The sequence below is a fragment of the Lithobates pipiens genome, unplaced genomic scaffold, assembly GCF_037356315.1.
Source record: "Lithobates pipiens isolate NorthernLeopardFrog02 unplaced genomic scaffold, aLitPip1_a1.2 Scaffold_19, whole genome shotgun sequence".
NCBI lineage: Eukaryota > Metazoa > Chordata > Amphibia > Anura > Ranidae > Lithobates > Lithobates pipiens.
This window is the reverse complement of record NW_027507764.1, coordinates 501736460-501757056: the sequence shown is the minus strand read 5'-3', so window position 1 is coordinate 501757056 and position 20597 is coordinate 501736460. Positions and strand designations below refer to the sequence as shown.

Sequence of the window (20597 nt, the reverse complement as noted above, 5' to 3'; positions counted from 1 at the left end):
CCAAGCCCCTCACCTGTCTCCAAGTCATTGCCCATAGCTCTTAGAGGGACATTTTATTTATTTTTATTTTTTTTTTCAAATGACAAATTTTTTTTAAATTGAATTTTAGTGTAAATATGAGATGTGGTCTCTCTGACCCCAGATCTCGTATATATAAAAAAAAAAAAAAAAAAAAAAAAAAAAAAAAGGAGGACCTGTCATGCTTTTTTCTATTACAAGGGATTTTTACATTCCTTGTAATAGGAATAAAAGTGACACAAATTGTTTATTTTTTTAAAAGAACAGTGAAAAAAATAAAAATTAAAATTAAAATAATAAAAAAAAAAATATTTTAAACGTGCCCTGTCCCGCCAAGCTTGCGTGCAGAAGCGAACACATATATGAAAACGGTGTTGAAACCACACATGTGAGGTATCGCTGCGATCGGTAGAGAGAGCAATAATTCTAGCCCCAGACCTCCTCTGTAACTTAAAAAGTGCAACCTGTAGAATTTTTTAAACGTCGCCTATGGAGATTTTAAAGGGTAAAAGTTTGTCGCCATTCCATAAGTGGGCGCAATTTTGAAGCATGACACGTTGGGTATCGATTTACTCGACGTAACATTATCTTTCACAATATAAAAAAAATTGGGCTAACTTTACTGATGTCTTATTTTTTTTTTATTAAATACATTTTCCCCAAAAAAGTGCGCTTGCAAGTCCGCTGTGCAAATATGGTGTGACAGACAGTATTGCAACGACCACCAATTTATTCTCTAGGGTGTTAGAATAATATATATATATATATATATATATATATAATTTTTAGGGGTTCTGAGTAAAGGGAAGGAAGATAGGCTGGCAGGCAGGGGAATTAGCATTGCATCCATTAGCATTGCTGGTTGTAATTCCAACAGCCACCACAAGAGGGCGCCAGATTCCAGAAGGAACCATAGGATCGTAGAAGGCCTCAAAGATAGGGGCTCAATTACCGGCCGCCAGCGGCACAGCCCGACACGATCGTGCCGGGGGGGGGGGCGCGGAGACAGCATACCCCCAGCTGTGCTGCCCCAGGTAGCTAATGCTAGTCGCAAATGCGACCTGGCGCCCGGGTTTTGTCGAGCCCTGCATTATATGATAACACAGTACTGCACTAGTGACAATATGTTTAAAAAAACGAAAGGAAGAAAATTACAATGTCAAAACAAATTGCCATGCCTCTTACCAAATACCTCGGACTGTCTACTTTCCAAAAAGGGTCATTTGGGGGGTATTTGTACTGTCCCAGCATTTTCGTGCCTCAAGACATGAGACTGGCCATCAGTACATCAGGACTGATCAATTTTCAGACATACTGTATATCATAGTTTTTGGACTCTAACTTTCCTACGGACTAAATAATATAAACTAATTTGGGTTATTTTCACCAAAAGAAATGTAGCAGAATACACTTTTACCTACATTTATCAAGAAAGATTTTCTCTTCAAAATTTTCAGTCTATCATTTATTTAGCAAAAAGTAGAAAACCCAGTGGTGATTAAATACCACCAAAAGACAGACAGCTCTATTCGTGTGAACAAAATTATAAAAATGTAGTTTGGGTACAGTGTTGCATAACTGCGTAATTGTCAAAGTGTGATAGCGCTAAAAGCTGAAAATTGGCCTGGGCAGGAAGGGGGTAAAAAGCGGTTAAAAGGATAGTTCACCTTTACAAAAAAAAAAAATGCCTATGCAGGTAAGGGGTGTTTGTAAATTAAAGCAAACTGTGCAGCTCTGACTAAAGATGAATAATACCCTTGCTATAGGTGTAGGCCATTTACATACCTCCAAAAGCCTGACTGCAATGCTCCCAGGACATTGCTAAGTGAAGCCTAGTCATCACTGCTCACCTCCACCATCACAGGAGTGAGCTTTTTCTCCGATTCGATTCTCCTCACATACGCTGTCTCTCCCCTCATGCAGTACCTCTGAGCTCAGCATTTGCGAGCTCACTCCTGTGATGGTGAAGGTGAGAAGTGATGACTAGGCCTCACTTAGCAACGTCTTGGGAGTACTTAGCACATCCTGGGAGCATTCCAGTAAGGTTCCAAAGGTATGGCCTACACCTATAGCAAGGGCTTTATTCAACTTTAAAAACAAACTGTGCAGCTTTGACTATCTACAGATGCCCCTTATCTGCATAGGCACTTCGATGGTAAAGGTGAACTATCCCTTTAAAGCATGTATTGAAAAATGTAAACAATGTATTGTGGAGAGGGGATCTGCTTTAACTGCTGTAGACCATTACATTGTCTGAGACACTGAAGCTTCTGCTGTTCAGCAAGTAGAAAATGTACTTTTCCTTTATTATGATATATTTGAATTATGCAACAAAAAGCCTATAAAACAAAAGGAAATCTGCTGTCAGCATAAATACTATCACCCAGCTGTTGACAGGAGAATGGATTTGCTCAGGGCGAGAACATTTTCTGGCAGATAGAAGACAGAGTGCAAGCCTTACCTGTTAATAGAAAGTGATGCTACAGATCTAATCAGAGAAGCTACAGCACCGACTTTAGCAGCTTCGGTTGCTCCCCTTGATCTATATTGTACGGTTTCTCCATAGCTGACATATGGCTGGTTGTAAACAACTATCTTCCCCTTGGCTTCTTGTGCTCTGCTCTGCAGCTCAGCAAAAGACGACACTACAATCACTTCTGCTGATATTCCTGAAAGTTAAAACAATAAACAGATAAGTCTTTTCCATGTTTCCCTGGAGTAGAACTGTAATACAAAACATTAGGCACTTTCCATAGATTATATAAGCAGAATCTGTAGCAGCCAAGTATATGTGACTCATAACATATTAGGATTACTGTTATAAAGGCATATTCTACAACAAATCATAAGATTTTTTTTACAAATTAGTTACATTTTTGATGAGGTGAGAGTGCACTGTGTTCACTGATGTGGTCACTATACAGCACATCTACAAGAAAACTGCACTTGTGCTGCAAGTTTGAAAATGACTTTCTAAGCTATTGCTGGACTTGCCAGGCTTCACAAGTTTGTTGTACAATTTCAGCAAGTCCGCATTGCATGACTCCAGATAAACTTTCTTTGCAAACATTCTGCAAGTCTACTGCAAGTTCTGGTTCAATTATGTTGTGCAATAGTCATCCCACCACTTGGGGTCACTGTGGCTGAATTTTCATGCTGTAGACTTGCAGAGCTCTTGCTGTAGACTCACCACTGGAACTTTGCTCTTGCTAGAGGCTTACCACGCAAATGTGCTACAAATTGTAAAAATGTCAACTAAAACTTGTGGTTCAAGTGCTCTGCAAGTGTACAACTTGCCGGTGAAAATGTGCAGCAAGTTAACAGTAGGGCTGAAACGATTTTCATTATCGATTCGTTGGTCTGCACGCACCTTCCTCCCTGCCTGCCAGGCCTGCCTTAGTCCAAGTGGTACACAATCCCCTGCGTAAATGTCGCTTTCTCAAAGCGGTGCTCATGTGACCGGGCACGTCCGCCTCTCTCATCGCTGACGTCAGCGGGGTATTCTCTGCCCTGCCCACTTTACTGCCTCGAGGGAACAGAGAGAAGCAGCGGTGAGCGACAAGCTGCGATAAGTTGGCGGCTTACTTTTAAAATACAGTGGCAAAACATTGATTTTGGTATTTCTGGGAGGACAAGTGCCCCCTCATTTGTGTTCTGGGGAGGGGGAGGGAATAGTGCCCCCTCATTGGTGTTCTGGGGAGGGTGAGGGTATAGTGCCCCCTCATTGGTGTTCTGGGGAGGGTGAGGGTATAGTGCCCCCTCATTGGTGTTCTGGGGTGGAATAGTGCCCCCTCATTGGTGTTCTGGGGAGGGTGAGGGTATAGTGCCCCCTCATTGGTGTTCGGGGGTGGAATAGTGCCCCCTCATTGGTGTTCGGGGGTGGAATAGTGCCCCCTCATTGGTGTTCGGGGGTGGAATAGTGCCCCCTCATTGGTGTTCGGGGGTGGAATAGTGCCCCCTCATTGGTGTTCGGGGGTGGAATAGTGCCCCCTCATTGGTGTTCGGGGGTGGAATAGTGCCCCCTCATTGGTGTTCGGGGGTGGAATAGTGCCCCCTCATTGGTGTTCGGGGGTGGAATAGTGCCCCCTCATTGGTGTTCGGGGGTGGAATAGTGCCCCATCATTGGTGTTCGGGGGTGGAATAGTGCCCCATCATTCATTTTCCTGGAAGGGGGAATAGTAGTGCCCCATCATTGGTGTTCCTGGAAGGGAATAGTGCCCCATCATTGATGTTCTGGGGGGGTTCTTTTACTATAAACCCCATCATGACCGGATACCTGTATATGACCTGTTGATATCTGTGTAACACTTTTTTTTTTATTATTATTTTAAATAAATGAAAAAAATGTCATATTCCGTTTCTTTTTTAATAATGTTTTCCAATTAATCGAAAAGAATCGGCCAACTAATCGATTATGAAAATAATAGTTAGTTGCAGCCCTAGTTAACAGACTTACAATTCAACAATGCCACAGATTTGTGGCAAGTTATCCTTGCTATCTGGGATACAGCTCTGCCTCATAGCTCTCCCCCCCCCCCAGTATATTGTTTCTATACAATTTTTTTCCTATATTCTCAGGCCTACTAGAAACTCCTCCTCCAGTACTACATTAAAATCATCAGACATCTTCAGCACTCCATTGTAAACATACACACCCTTCTATAAATGTCCCATCAGTCAGGTAAACCCACTTTTCGGGAGCCACGCAGGGTCCCTTCCTCAAAGTGATATAGTGGTGTGGTCTGACCTCCCCTGATTGGTGGGGTCCTACCCAAGCTTGATAGTGCATTCGATTCAGTAGAAACACATACAGTATGTATGTAGGACTTTGTTTCTCCAAATACTAACAAACAATCTGTACAACAGTTGAACCATGATGTATGCGAGTGTTGGTGTTTCTATTCAAAAAGATTATTGTCCAACTACTACGTATATGCATTCATGGAGAACCATAATTCTGTGCTGAGAGTTTGCCCACTGCATGTCCCAGTACAGTGACCAAGCCGTCATGGACCGCTCCCAGTCATGGTTTACAATTGAGAGCTCACAATCATGGGACCGTGCGAGAGTGAATCACAGTGGTCACATAATCAGGAAGCCTGCCTTCATCTCCCAGCATTTTTATTCTCTTGAAAGAATTATGTGGGTGGATTTACTAAAGGCAAACAGACTGTGCACTTTGGAAGTGCAGTTGCTCCAGAGTCTAGTAACCAGTAGTGGACCACCCCATTGCAAGAATACTATGACAGGGCAGCTGATCTGCACTGAATCACACTTATGTACGCACACAAGCACCCACCTCCACATTTGTGCTGCGATTTGGTACAGCAAAAGTCGGTCAGCCATGATTTTTGGTCAGGACCTTCTGATTGGCTTACGAATCACAGTACTGAGCCCTGTGTTTAGTAACACAGGACTCTGTACATAGATATGTTTTAAAGTGGTTGTAAACCCTTTAAAACCACTTTAAACTATAGGCAAGCCTATAATTAGGTTGGCCTGTAGCTACACTGGATATCTTCTAAACCTGCACGGTTTAGGAGATATCCCTGAATTTGCATGTGCCGATGTCATGCGGCACATGCGCACTAAAGCAAACTGAAGCAACGGCATGTACATGCCGTTGTTTCAGTTGTACTGTGGCGTTCCCGGCAGCTCCCGCACGCATGCGCAGGAGTGACGTCATCACGGCTCCAGCCAATCACACCCGGAAGTAACCCCTGGGAGAGATGTCACCAGCCAGAGGGGGAGACGAGGACGGCTTCAATCTCAGGTAATTCATAATGAGCTAGCATGCTATTCATATTAGCTCATTATGCCTTTATCTTGCAGATTTTTTTATTTTTTTGGGGCGGGGGGGGGATTGTTACAAAGGGTTTACAACCACTTTAAAAGCAGAAAGTAAGAAATTTTTTTTTTTTTTTTTTTTTTTTTGGTTTATAGCACAAAAAGAAAAAACCCAGGAGGTGATCTCATACCACCAAAAGAAAGCACTATTTGTGGGAAAAAAGGGCATCAATTTCATTTGTGTACAGCATTGTATGAATGCGCAATTGTCAGTTAAATTAACACAGTGCCCTATTGCAAAAAATGGCCTGGTTAGGAAGGGGGACAAATCTTCTGGGGGTCAAGTGGTTAATGCAATAAAGTGCGTTATTGTATGAAAAAGTTTGTTTCCATGCTTAGGTTCCAATACCTACATATATTCGTGGGAGCAACCTTTTTAATCTAGTTATTGCTTAGCTGATTGGTAGCCAAAGCCATGTGGTCCAAGCTGAAAGAACAATTTATTACTATTTATTAACAATTTATTACTAACAAGCAGTTTATTCTTCTTGCCAGAAAGGAAGTAAAAATATGATTTTGTAATGCTGACGTGCGCTCTACTGATTCATGTGATGTGTGACTTTTAGTCATGCATTAGGAAAGGATAAGAAAAGGGCAAACTGAACAGAGTGAGGTGATGCTTCATCGCCCAGTATGCAGGCTGGAGGGTGGTTCGGTGACCAAGTTGTAATGCTCAACTGCAACAAAGCAAAAATTAAATCACTGACATGGCAATACAGACTGGCGGGATTTAAAATGTAAAGTATAACTAAAAGGTAAAACTTTTTTTTTTTTTTTTTGGATGGAGTGGAGAGGGATTAGAACACCTGTCAGTTTTTATTGTGGTCTGTGTCCCCATTTACCATTATCATTGAAAATAGAAAAAACTCCCAAATTTATTTTTTTCCCCAGAAAAGTAATAGCAGAGGAAGCTTCCATTGGGGACATTAGTTCTGTTGACCTGGGGGTCCCCAAGAGATTCCCTTAATTTCTAGGAATTTCCTTGCACTTCCTGTTTGGCTATGGGACAGGAAGTGAAGGTAGATCTCCGCAATGGGACAGAGATGGCGAAAAAAAAAAAAAATCTGACAGAGCTTATAACCTCCCTTTGCTCTATTCAAAATTAAAACAACGTTTTGCCCATAGTTCTAATTTAAGCACGCTTTCCTAGTAATCCATGAGGAAAATCCAGCAAGCATGCAAATATATACCTTTTACTTTCTACTGCTTTTCCAGGTGAGATCTAATAGAAGTGTCAATAGCCTTGGTAAAATACCTGCAGAAATCTTCAAACACAAAAGTACTTACATTAAAGTGGTTGTAAACTCTCCCCCACAACTTTGTCCCATGTAAATCAGCATAAAAACCCCCTAATGAACACTGCTTGTAGATATCTCCTTACTTGCTTAGTATTGTTGCAATCCCGTTTGTTCACTGAGCATGCCCAGATCTCCCCCGATTTAGGCACACTGTGTATTTGTCTATCTATTATCAGGACTTCCTATGGCACACCACTGATATCCCAGGAGACTGCAGAATCATTCAGAGTTTCCACCTACACCCCATGTGACATCACATGCAGTGTAAACCAGGGCATCGGACAGCATTACTGCAGTCTTATCAGCTGAAGCTGATAAGACTGACAAAGGCAAACACTAGATAATTGGCACAAGTAAATACTATGAAATAAAACAAGTCCGCTATGAACAGGGAAGCAGGGTTGCTACAGAAACGTTGGATTGAGAAGGAGGCTTGGTTAACAGTACAGTAAGTGCTCAATGTAAGGGCGGAAATGCACTCCACTGTGGACTCAGAAAACAATACTTAAGATAGCGCTGAACTAACCCCTGTAAACAAGATTTTTTAAGTTTCTTTAATCAGTAATATGCGATTTGGGCTGGATTACAGTGGCTATAGTTTGATAATTACTTATTACAATGGACTAAATGAAAAGCAGCATCAGAGTGGGAGAGTTTACTACCTCTAAAGAAAGCAGAGAGATGTGAATGTTGTCCCCCTCCAAATCATCTGCAGGGCTGAGCAATTAGCAATCACATCAGAGTACATTTTGGTAATGCTCTCCTCTCTCCTTTCACAATTTCTTTCTCCATAAAGCAAACCTGTGTTTTGCCCATGCCTGCTCCCCGGCAGCATCTACTAGCCTACCTATCACCCCCCTGCCGCTGGGAGCAAGAAAGGATGGTGATGACATAGGGCTGATCCAGCTCTCTGTCCCCATGTGACATCTCTTGGCTAATCACTGTTCAACCAGTGCTGCCACATGGGGTGAGTCAAATTCTCCTTCATACCAAGAAGTAATGGGCATTTGCCATATGCAGCAGCAGTGCCAGTGCTTCCTGTTACTCTGTTGCAAACTTTCTAAACTGGAGATCCTGCCAGTAACAACTTTTTTCTTTTGCAGGCCGACAATGCTAAGCCACTGCCTCGTGAGATCCTTTAGTTGGCCATTGGACTTCCTAGCTGATAGACCTAATGGCCAACTAAAGGAGCAGGAATGCAGTTAAAGTGGATGTATCCCAATCGCAATTTCAAAATTGCAGTCATTATTAATTTAAGTAATACTTAGTAATCATGCTATGAAGAATGTTCTTTAGACACGCTCTCTCCTTTTCTCATAAATGCTCTTCTGTATTTATCACCCTTTCGCATGTGCTTCCAGTGGAGACTATAAGCGGTGTGGAATTGGTGTTCAATGCACAGGCATGATCCACTGTTTTCAGCACCAGAAAACCTACACTGAGCAATGATGTTCAATTGCCAATGGAGTACAGGCATGTAGACAGAAAGAGGCTAGACATTAGCAAGACTGCAATGCAAAAAAGATAAAACCAGAATTGCCCAAAAAAAAAAAAAACGACAATTGTTTAGGAAACATTATTCAGTTACAGTATGTAATTTAAACCTTTATGTAACAAAGTAGAATTCCTGGCTAAACCATGCTTTACTGTCACTTTAAATAGCTTGTTTGGGCCAGGTTGGCCCAAACAAAATATTTCCTACAATAACTGATGCACCCTCTGGGCTTGCTGTATAAAATGTATGTAGCCTCAGCTACATACAGTATACATCCCTGTGTTCAGGGTGTTGGATGCAAACATCCCGTTCCATAACTGAAAAAAAAAATTGTCACACCATCCGCTCGCGCCTCAGACAGAGGAAGACTTGTATTTGTTCAGAAAATATAAAGCTGCCTATGAATGGCCACTCAGCCCAACTCAATTTTGATTCTAGGTTCGGATAGGGATGTTAGCATCCCAGAGCTGGAACTGAAGACTGTATGCGGTTGTGTAACTGAGGCTACGTACAGTTCCTACACTGTATCCAGTGGGCACACTTGTTAGTGTGGAAAATGGTTCCTTTGGGCCAGCTTGGCCAAAACAAACTATTTAAAATGCCAGTAAAGCTGGATATCAGCTATAAAAATGCTTCCTCCCTCCTTATAACACCTATGCTGACTAGCTTGTACAAAAAAAAAAAAAAAGGACGTATATGCTTAGCTATTTTTAGCCCACTCCAGTCGGGTCAAGGGATTCAGCTCCTGTGTCCAGCTACAGTGGAGAGGATTGAGTGCTGACAATGGATGGGTCACACACTACAATAATTCCCCTGTGCTCAAGGATGGCGTAATGGTCCTGGATGCATCACATGATCTTGATGGTTCAACTGAATGCACAGGTTTTGCTGCCCTCTGAGGAACCCAATAAGGACACTGTAAAACAAAGAAGAGAGGGCGCACTAACCTTGCACATTACCCAAGTGGTATTTTTAATAATGTATAAAAAGAGATACTTACAAAATACATAAGTGATGAAAGTATTTCAAAGTCCATGGTAAAATCAAAAGGTGACTAGGTCACCGAGACTATTACCAGAAAGTCGGAGGACCTTCAAAATGGCTGACATGTTTGGAGGGGAGATCCCCTCTTCCTCAGAGCCAATCTGAATCTTTGTGTTTGTGAGTATCTCTCTTTTATACATTATTAAAGATACCACTTGGGTAACGTGCAAGTTGGTGTGTCCCTTCTTTGTTTTACAATGGATTTGCCATAGGAGCCTATGGGTAACATCACCACTCCAAGCTTTAATAGCCGTTGCCAAGCGTTCTCTCCTCTCCCCTGCAGCTGCCACTAACTGACACAGTATCACGTGATTGGACAGAAGCAGGCTTAAAATAGGTAAGTATATACATCTTTCTTACACAGATTAGTCAGCACATGGGTGCTCAACATGTGACCCTCCAGCTGTTACAGAACTAAAAGTCTCATGAGGCATTGCAAGGCTGACAGTTACAAGCATGGCTCCCAAAGGCAGAGGCATGATAGGACTTGTAGTTCCGCAACACCTAGAAGGCCCAGGTTGCACACCCATAGCATAGGCGTTAGTAGGAGATAGTGGGCATTTTTAGGACTAGTTAGGTTTAGCCTGAAATTTTACTAAGTAAACAGGTTTAGATCAACTTCTTCAAAACATTTAAAAAAATAAATAAATAAAAAATTCTTTCAAGCCATCTGCCTTGAATTTTCGGTACAATGGAGAATTCAGATTTACGTTAGATTTCTAAATTGAATTTATAATCTGTGAAGCAAATATAATGTAATAACATAACCATCAAAAACAATAAGGGCGATCATGGAAAGACATGGGAACCCATGAAAAGTTACACCTCCCAGGTGGGAAGTGCGGGGAGTATGCTCTTAAATTATGCACCAATTTTTCTTTCTGCATAATGGAGCTTCTTTATTCCTTCTCCCCATCCTGTTGAACAGCAGCTCTCCCTTAGAGAGATAACACAAGTGTCTCTCCGCTGATTATTTTCACCAGGCGGAGGGGGAAAACGTGTCTCTCTTTCAATTTCTCACCTGTTATACAAGCCGCACAGCCCTGCCGCTGGGTCTCCAGTGAGATTTACGCCTGCTAGTTTCTATTTACAGTTTGCAGTGATTTATGTTATAAGATCTGTCAGGCAGAGCTGTGGTGATTTGGCTGGTTTGTTACAGGGAAATATGGTTTCTAGAGGGACTCCGACTTCAATATGTTCATTTAATGCCTGAAAGTGCAAAGAATTTTTACATTTGTATAATATATGTGAGGCCGCCGAGTGCCTCTGAGCTTTGTGTCCATCTTTCACAATGGAATTAAGGTTGGCATTATTCTAAAAACAAGTTGGAGAATGACATTTGTTTCAGTTAAAGCTCAAGTTCACCTTTTCTGCATTTTTACCTGTGACTCATTTGCTGTGCATTGTTCATTTTCTCTGTTGCATTTAAAGTGTAAATGTAGGCAAAGATCCAAATACGCATATGAAATACAAATGTCTATTGTCTTAGCTGCCAAAAGAAAAACTGCTGTTCTCTTCAGCCAGTTTTCTTTTGAAGACACAATACTGGGGTCTGGCCATTTACACCATATGGCCAAAAGTTTAATGGCTAGAAGTAGGTGAATGCCACTCCAAATGATGGCGGTCGGGTGTTTTCAGTAACACATTTTGTTAATGTTGCAACATACAAAGATATTTTAGACAATGTTGTGGTTCCAATCATGTGGTAACAGTTTGAGGAAGATCCTTTCCTCCCTTGGGCACAAAGCCAGCTCCTTAATGCTGGCCATACACGAGTCACTTATTTTAATTCTACTGGGCTAAACAAAATGACTTGATACCCCCATCCGTACATGATGTGGATAAGGGAATCCTTCATGCTGCGATGCTGGGAGACTTTGCCATCGCCAAAAAAGAATGATCAGTACTGCCTGCTATAGCCGATGGTGCTGATCGAGAGAACATTTTACAACAGGTTGGTTGTACACAAGTCGATCTATAGATTGACTTGTGCACAGCTAGACTGCCCATACATGGATCAAAATGTGGCCAGTACCTGCTAAACTGGCCCAATTTCAATCTATGTATGGCTGGCGTAAGGCCGTTCACACTAGTGCGATTTCAGATGCGCCTTGAGTCACACAGAATCATATGACACTGGAAATTCCATCGTTTTCAAAGTTGCCCGTTCACATCAATACAACTCAGCACAGTATGATTTATGATTGTAGAGAAGTTGACTAGTCAGTTCCTTGGCACAACCTGGTCACAGAGTTACCATCATTTGTTTTGGACTCTTGACATTCTACGCAAAATGAAAGATCTAACTATTCTGGAGGACTGTGTCCTTGCAGGAGTGGATGTAGTCCCTCTACTCCTCCACCCCACATGAGACAGGGGTATGCCGAATCCCAAAGGCTTTTTTAACTGTTCCTCCAGTCTCGTAGTTTATCAAATACTGTGTCCTTGTGGCATGATGTACATAGGGAAGACGATCCGGGAATTTCATAAAAGAATGGGGGCACATGTAGCAAGTATGGGCAAAATAGGATATAAAGATGAGGAATCACCAGAAGCGTTGCATTTAGAGCGGTACATGGAGCCTCAGTGGAAGGATTTAAGTGTGCAATAATCTACAAACTAGAATTATCTGACAGACAAGGAGAATATATTGCTTCAAAAAGAGACCAAATGGATATTCCGGTTGGAATCCATGTCGCACAAAGGTTTGAACAATGATTTTTCATTACATAGTTTTTTATGAATATGCTATCCCGTCTTGGCATTCCGATTCACCCCAAAGGTGAAGTACATAGGGAAGACTAATCAAGATGAAGCAGGGTTTCTCATCCAATATCGGTACATAGAGGCTAACAAATGCTATTTTTGCTGAATGGGCACAAATTCCCAAGGATTTTTCTGCTGACGTACCCCCTTATCACCCCAATAAAGTTAAGTGAAAAAGGTTAAAAAAAAAAATTAAAAAAAAAAGTCCCTCTGCCCCCTCGCACATGCACACGTGTACATGAAAGACAATTGCACAACACACATTAAAAATATAAATTTGATAAAAAGTTCAAATACCGTGAGACATTTTAATTTCTGTTTTCAGAAAAACTTTAAAGTTCTGGGTGTTTTCTATCAATTTAGAAGGAATATCCCACACAGAAGCAAAAATAAAAACTTAAGGGAGGTTGCCTGCTCAATGATCAGCAGTGAAGTCTTCCCAATTCCCCCTCTACAACACTCCTTTGTGTAAGCCAGCATTTATATCTCCCCCTTCTGCCCATAAACTTATACAGCAAACGCTATCCATGCAAGCCTGATAAAAGCATTCACCTGGTATGTTGCAGCTCCATGTAAAACCAGATTTTAGGTATTTACGCCAAATGATTTACAAAACGATGTCTTAGATTTCTTGGAAGGAATACATAACTGGCCAAAAAGCCCCCCCCCCCCCCCCCCGGACAGTGGAGGTCGGTCTTTCTCACTTATGGCCACTTTCAAATTTAACAGAGATGTGAAAGACAGAACTACAAGTCCCATCTACCACTGCGGCAGGTGGACTTGTAGCTCTCAATGGAACATGTGTGCTGATTACATTGTCAAAAAAAAGTCCATACCTTAGTACAGACATAGAACTGGAGGAAGAGTCTGCAGGAGCCTGTGCATTGAGTCTGTTTTGGGGGCTCATTGCAAATTCAAACAAAAATTCATAATCATTTTTTTCTGCAAAGATGGGCACATTTATTATTTTTTGCAAAAAGGTGGGCATAGTATTTAAAATACATGCACTTCTCCTGTTTACAGTTTGGCCCATTTTCCTTCTGATCCCCCCCCTCTTTTTGATTTTATAACTCGGCATAGGTCATCATGGATCTCCACATACAGCAGTCCCTTCATGTAAAAATACTGATTGCAGCTTGCTCCTGGTTGGTTGCTATACGTGATGCCCAATTAGATTTTCTTGCCTGCAAAGTCAGAGAAGGATTCTACTATCCATCAATGCATAATTCCATAATTCTACATAGTATGGCTTGATAAACATTAAAAATTGAAAAGTCATTTCATTTTTAAATTGGAAATGGCAATCTGTTCTGTGAGAGGAAATTCAGCAAAGCTCTGTCTATATGTTTCAGATGACAGAAGTAGGACACTTGCAGATAAAAATACAGACGAAGCACTGTAATGACAAGGTCTCATTTCCTTAACCCGTACAATGGTAACACTAGTCCTGTCTAACTGCCAGTTCTGGGAAACGTGTGCAAATGGAGCAGCCAGCGATCAGGCACAAGTTGAGCAGGAAGGGTAAAGTTTGTGGCGTGTCTGCCTGAAGGCTTCACACCACACTGCCAGTTAAATTCAATGACATGCTGGAGAAAATAATTATTAAGGTGAATGATCCAAGGAGGTAATATCACTTCCCAGCATACAAAAAAAAAAAAAAAAAAAAAAAAAAAAAAAAAGAAGATGTCCACTAAGCAGCAGTACAGACCATTATTCCTTACCCTCTATGTACTGTAGCTGCATACACATGATGATTTATTCTTTCTAGTTTCAGATTCTCTCCTGTTTTTGTTTTGCAGATACTTGGAAATACATTTAAGGCTGGTGCTACCACTAGGCAAACTAAGCAGCCGCCACTGGTGTTCCGACTCTTCTCTCTGCAGCAAGCAACTAAGTCTCAGCATCAGCAGGCAGCCGCCGCTCCATTCGCACATAGTGTCCAAGGCACAGCGGCGGAGGAGGACTGTGTCCCAACTCCCAAAAGAATGGAAGCAAGCAAACATTCATTGATGTGCTGGTGTGGCTGCATTTGATGGACGCTTCATTATATGGTGGGGTATACATGGGCAGGGCAAAAGGGGGTGGAGTCAGAGCTAAAGGGGGGCTGCAAAATGAGGTTTCCCTAGGGTGTCAAAAATCCTTGCACCAGCCCTGAATATATTCACAATACACTGTCAACATGCTCTAAATTAAGAGCTTCTGTAAAGGGCATTAGCATTAGTGAACAATGGGCTTGATTTACTACATTTGGTAAAACAATCACCAGCATGATTGCCCTTCCACTCCCTTTGCCTTTATCATACGTCTCACTAGACTTCCAAATCCTCAGGGATAATGCACCCTCACTTCCCATTTCCTAAAGTGTACCTAAGCCCAAAAATAAAAAATTTAATATGTACAGCTCACAGAGCTGAACATTTCAGCAAGTACAGAATTTTCTACTGATCTAGACCAGAAATACCATGTTCCTGTTGGAAAAGAAATTGTAAATTCTGTATGAAATTGTATTCTATTTTGTAGGTTTGTCTATGCATTGCAAACTGCACTCATCCCCTACTTCAGTAGTTATTTAATTTGGAACCACTAATCAATATGAGGATAGCATTTGCCTAGCTTTAAAATTTACAGAACACTGTCACTTCCAGAAAAAAAATAGAGGTGAACTCCAAAGACATGCTGGTAGGTTAATGGCTTCTGTCTAAATTGGCCCTAGTATATGAAGGTAAGTTAGGGACCTTAGATTGTAAGCTCTTTGAGGGTAGGGATTGATGTGAATGTACAATGTATATGCAAAGTGCTGCCTAAATTGACGGCGCTATGCAAGTACCTTAAATAATAGTAATAACTAACACTCTACACCCTCCCCACCTCCCTGGTCGCTCCCATGGGTGATGCACCGTCAGTGCCCATGTAGCCAGTGTAGTAGTCCAGGATTTAAAATCCCTACTCTTCCCCCTCTTCACGCTCCAGGCACATTTTTTTTGCTAACCAATCAGAAGGGTTCTGATGTGTCCCGGAAGCCCTGCAGAGTACAGAGGGAGAAGAACAGAGATTTTAAATTCCTGGACTGCTACACTGGCTGCATGGGCACTGACAGTGCATCACCCATGGGAGCGACCGGGGGAGGTGGGGAGGGTGTAGGGTGTTCGTTATTTAAGGTACTTGTATAGCACCATCAATTTAGACAGCACTTTACATATAAATTGTACATTCGCATCAGTCCATAGCGAGGAGGGAAAGGGGGTTATAGATGGTGTTATTTCACCTTTTAATTTTTTCCGGAAAAGGGAAACACTTTAAGTGTGCCTTAGAGCCATGAGCTGTAGACCATCACTTTAACAGGTAATGCCTTGCACTCACACTTTGTTGTAAGGTGTCTCCTCTTAATTTCTGTCCCAATAACCACTGGTTTAAGACACAGGAATGAATAAAAACTTGACAGAGGTTCTAATCCTTTCCCAGGCTACCATTTATATTGTTGTTAATGCCCCAGTTAGAGAGATTTCTCCTAATTGCTTTGACTGGAAAAGGAAGGAAAACAGTAATACAAAAAAAAAAAAAAAAAGAAAAAAGTTCTAATCCTCCCTTATTCTAGCAAAAAAAGTTTAAGATTAACTTCCACTTTAAATATCAGGCCCATTCCAGCCAACCTAACTGCATATGAGATAAAAAAAATCCCAAGCGTTTAACCCCAAAAAAAAAAAAAAAAAAAAAAAAAAAAATGGATCCTGCTCTTTTAAAGCAAGTTATATGACACAGTGTTTGTCCTGTGTCATTTGGCCCCCTGTCACCTAAAAACCTGGCTGATCCTGCAAGCACCCCTCTGTAAACTGACCACAGTGTATAATGTCTGCTGAGGCCTGACACCTTGGTCAATTTATGTGCCTCTGTCATCAGCCACCTGCTATCTGCTCTCCACTCTACTCCTGTGTCCTCCTCCCCCCTCATTTCTCTGTCTGTGTGTGTGTGTGAGCACCCCCCCCCCCCCCCCCCCCCGCTGCTCTCATAACACTAACCTTTATATACCATCACCGCTGCCTCCTATTGCAGTGTCCCCCTCTGAATGATTTATAAATATAAATCCCAAATATCCAATTTAAGAGCCGAGATTGGGATCACATGACCAGTCAGCTCTCTCCTGCTCTCCTTTTCCTCCCCTCCAGATTGACATCTGCAGAGGAATCTCAGCCCCACCCACTGCATCTCTCAGAAGAGGAAAGGAGAAAGCTGGCCAGTCATGTGATTGTAATCTCGGCAGTGAAATTAGGTATTTGCAGCACAATAGGAGGCAGTGTATGCAGGTTAGAGTGGCTTAACAACCACTTTAAAAGGTGCAGGGACAGAGCAGAAGCCCAGCAAAGGAAAAAATGGCAGCTGAAGGCATCCGATGTGTATCAATTTCAGCATGCTAAACAAAACTGACAACCACCCCCAATGTATAACTAGCCTTAAAGTGAATGTAAACCCGATTCATGAAATTTGAGCTGGGCACTCTTCAAAGGACTATGCCTCATAGCGGTCTCCTGCTCCATTCCTCTGCTATCAGCCTGCTAACCGATGACAAGTCACATATGATAAAAGCAGCCCGAGTTGTGTTGGGGAGGATGCAATAGATTAGCAGAGGCCTAAAACTATTCAATGATCAGCACTGAAAGTTTCTATCTATGAGGAGAGGGTGTGTGTGTGTGCCTTTCCTCCAATCAGCTGTCTTCACTGCAGTGCTAACCAGGAAGAGAAAATATCCTAATACAATGTGCACTTTATAAACAGTATATAAAGTCGAAGACAGAAGATATACATGTAAACCGTATGTAGGGAGATTTGTTTTATTTCTGTGTATCATCTGAGGCTGTTCACTACACTGGTTATGTGCGAGCGTTTACATCCACTACAAAGCAAGTTGCCTTTAAGAGGGAATGGTCTGCCTCTAGGCATACCTGAGCTTAACCTCTTGGCACCAATCGCATGCACTGCAAAAAGAGCTGTGCCAAGAGCGCGCGCGCCCTGCACACTCCCGGCACAGTTACCGGTGACGAACAATCGGGAGCTTGCGATCAGAAGCTTTCTGATCATATCACTGCTGTGACAGCCAATCATGGCAGTCACATGATCATAAACCCCTCCCCGCCCCCAAAACCCCTTAAAGGGCAGGAGGCACAGGTGCCAAAGGGTTAATTTGAGTTAAAATTATGTCACCAGTCTGCAGCATGTCTGGGGGGAGCCCATTCCGCCTTAAAGGCACAGCAATGCATTAGAAGCTCAGCAAAAGCACAAATGTGCAGATTCCAGAAAGCTAAACAAAAATGGCAATCACTCCAATTCATAGCTAAACTTTAAAGCAAAAATGTACAGTGCCTTGCGAAAGTATTCGGCCCCCTTGAACTTTTCAACCTTTTGCCACATTTCAGGCTTCAAACAAAGATATAAAATCTAAATTTTTTGTGAAGAATCACCAACAAGTGGGACAATTGTGAAGTGGAACGAAATCTATTGGATATTTTAAACTTTTTTAGCAAATAAAAAACTGAAAAGTGGCGCGTGGAAAATTATTCGGCCCCCTTTACTTTCAGTGCAGCAAACTCACTCCAGAAGTTCAGCGAGGATCTCTGAATGATCCAATGTTGTCCTAAATGACTGATGGTGATAAATAGAATCCCCCTGTGTGTAATCAAGTCTCTGTATAAATGCACCTGCTCTGTGATAGTCTCAGGGTTCTGTTGAAAGCGCAGAGAGCATCATGAAGACCAAGGAACACACCAGGCAGGTCCGTAATACTGTTGTGGAGAAGTTTAAAGCCGGATTTGGATACAAAAAGATTTCCCAAGCTTTAAACATGCCAAGGAGCACTGTGCAGGCGATCATTTTGAAATGGAAGGAGTATCAGACCACTGCAAATCTACCAAGACCTGGCCGTCCCTCTAAACTTTCAGCTCAGACAAGGAGAAGACTGATCAGAGATGCAGCCAAGAGGCCCATGATCACTCTGGATGAACTGCAGAGAACTACAGCTGAGGTGGGAGAGTCTGTCCATAGGACAACAATCAGTCGTACACTGCACAAATCTGGCCTTTATGGAAGAGTGGCAAGAAGAAAGCCATTTCTCAAAGATATCCATAAAAAGTCTCGTCTAAAGTTTGCCACAAGCCACCTGGGAGACACACCAAACATGCGGAAGAAGGTGCTCTGGTCAGATGAAACCAAAATCCAACTTTTTGCCCACAATGCAAAATATGTTTGGCGTAAAAGCAACACAGCTCATCACCCTCAACACACCATCCCCACTGTCAAACATGGTGGTGGCAGCATCATGGTTTGGGCCTGCTTTTCTTCAGCAGGGACAGGGAAGATGGTTAAAATTGAGGGGAAGATGGATGCAGCCAAATACAGGACCATTCTGGATGAAAACCTGTTGGAGTCTGTAAAAGACCTGAAACTGGGACGGAGATTTATCTTCCAACAAGACAATGATCCCAAACATACAGCAAAATCTACAAAGGAATGGTTCACAAATAAACGTATCCAGGTGTTAGAATGGCCAAGTCAAAGTCCAGACCTGAATCCAATCGAGAATCTGTGGAAAGAGCTGAAAACTGCTGTTCACAAACTCTCTCCATCCAACCTCACTGAGCTCGACCTGTTTTGCAAGGAAGAATGGGCAAGAATTTCAGTCTCTCGATGTGCAAAACTGATAGAGACATACCCCAAGCGACTTGCAGCTGTAATCGCAGCAAAAGGTGGCTCTACAAAGTATTAATGCAAGGGGGCCGAATAATTTTGCACGCCCCACTTTTCATTTTTTTATTAAAGTTTCAAAAATCTAATGGTGAGAACATTGTGGGCTCCCTGGGCAGGCAAGTGTCCTTATTTTAAAAGTCAGCAGCTGTAGTATTTGTTTTCGGCGGAACTCCGCTTTAAATAATCTGAAACCATAAAAAATAGCCAATAACACAGGATGATTAAAATATCACATGTGTTACATTAGTCAATTGACCTTTTGCCAACTAAGAAAGCAAAAATAGTTTGATGGTCTCTAGCCCCACGTGCTCAACAACATGTTATATTCCTAATCTAAAAAGGTCAGATTACACTTTTATCATCATGGAAGTGTATCTTGCTAAAACAGAATTTTAGATCCCACAGGAAGAGAAAAAAAAAAAAAAGAATAAAAATGTATGAGCATTCATGTACCAAAATTCACTGGAAAGTTCTTGTACAGTGTGTCCTCCATGTATAGAGAAAGAACCCGCACAGACTGTCATGACACTGCCTGACTCAAACTGCAATTAAAATGCAGTCACATTCCATGATGGATCTGTGGTTTTTAGAAGTTAGATGTCCAAACTAAACAAATTGTCTTAATACAAGAACAAGATGTTTATTTAAATAAAAGTTAATGTGCTTTGAGGTTTTTTTTCCTATACGAGGCAATTTAACATAAAAACTCCTGTACTTTTCTTTTTTTTTTCCTTACTTGTGATGTTGCTGAAACTTGCCATCCCCTGTTGCAGAGTATTTCATCTGTCCAGTTACCTTCATTATACTGGTTGTCATATTTCCCCCCCCCCCATTTATGGTGTTGCAGTCCCATGCTGCACACCTTGCATCCCATGAGTGTCTACACTTTGTCTAAATATTGGTATGTGATTTATCTAGGTTTGACTGGGGCAGAACTGCAACAAGTAGGTGTATGTGTCTTGTGTATCTTTACTGCAGCGAGTATGTTTACTTTATTTTATGGCATTTTATTCCATTGCATACTGCCATCTAAGGATATGGCAGTCGTTATCAGTCCCATCCACTCCCTGCCCATTTGTCCCACTCCTTCCCCTTGCATTACTCTATTGGTTTGAAGAAGGAGTGACTGAGCATGCTCCAAAACATGTACTGCCTTCCCTTCCAGTTGCCTGGATTCCATGCTGGTCCTGACAGCACAACCCTCCATCTTGGATCAGAGAGACAGTATTTACCACCACTGGTCGGCTGGAAGCTACATCTGCAGCTGTCTTACTCCCAGGAGGCATCCCGCCGGACCTTAAGGATTCATTGATATGCCTGTTTTTTACTCTCATCTTTTAAGTGGTTTTAACCCTTCCTTGTCATTAAAGTGTTTTATTACTGCACTTAGAAGC

At 41.9% G+C, this 20597-nt stretch overlaps 1 protein-coding gene across 2 annotated transcripts in view; it reads right to left on the bottom strand.

The window, feature by feature from the left end:
• CPQ (carboxypeptidase Q) overlaps nucleotides 1-20597 on the bottom strand; it is a 696853-nt gene that overhangs the window by 518279 nt on the left and 157977 nt on the right. For both annotated transcript variants that reach the window (XM_077493073.1, XM_077493074.1), the window contains exon 3: nucleotides 2480-2687. In XM_077493073.1, coding sequence (XP_077349199.1) covers nucleotides 2480-2687 — 208 coding nt within the window. The remainder of the gene's footprint in view (nucleotides 1-2479; nucleotides 2688-20597) is intronic.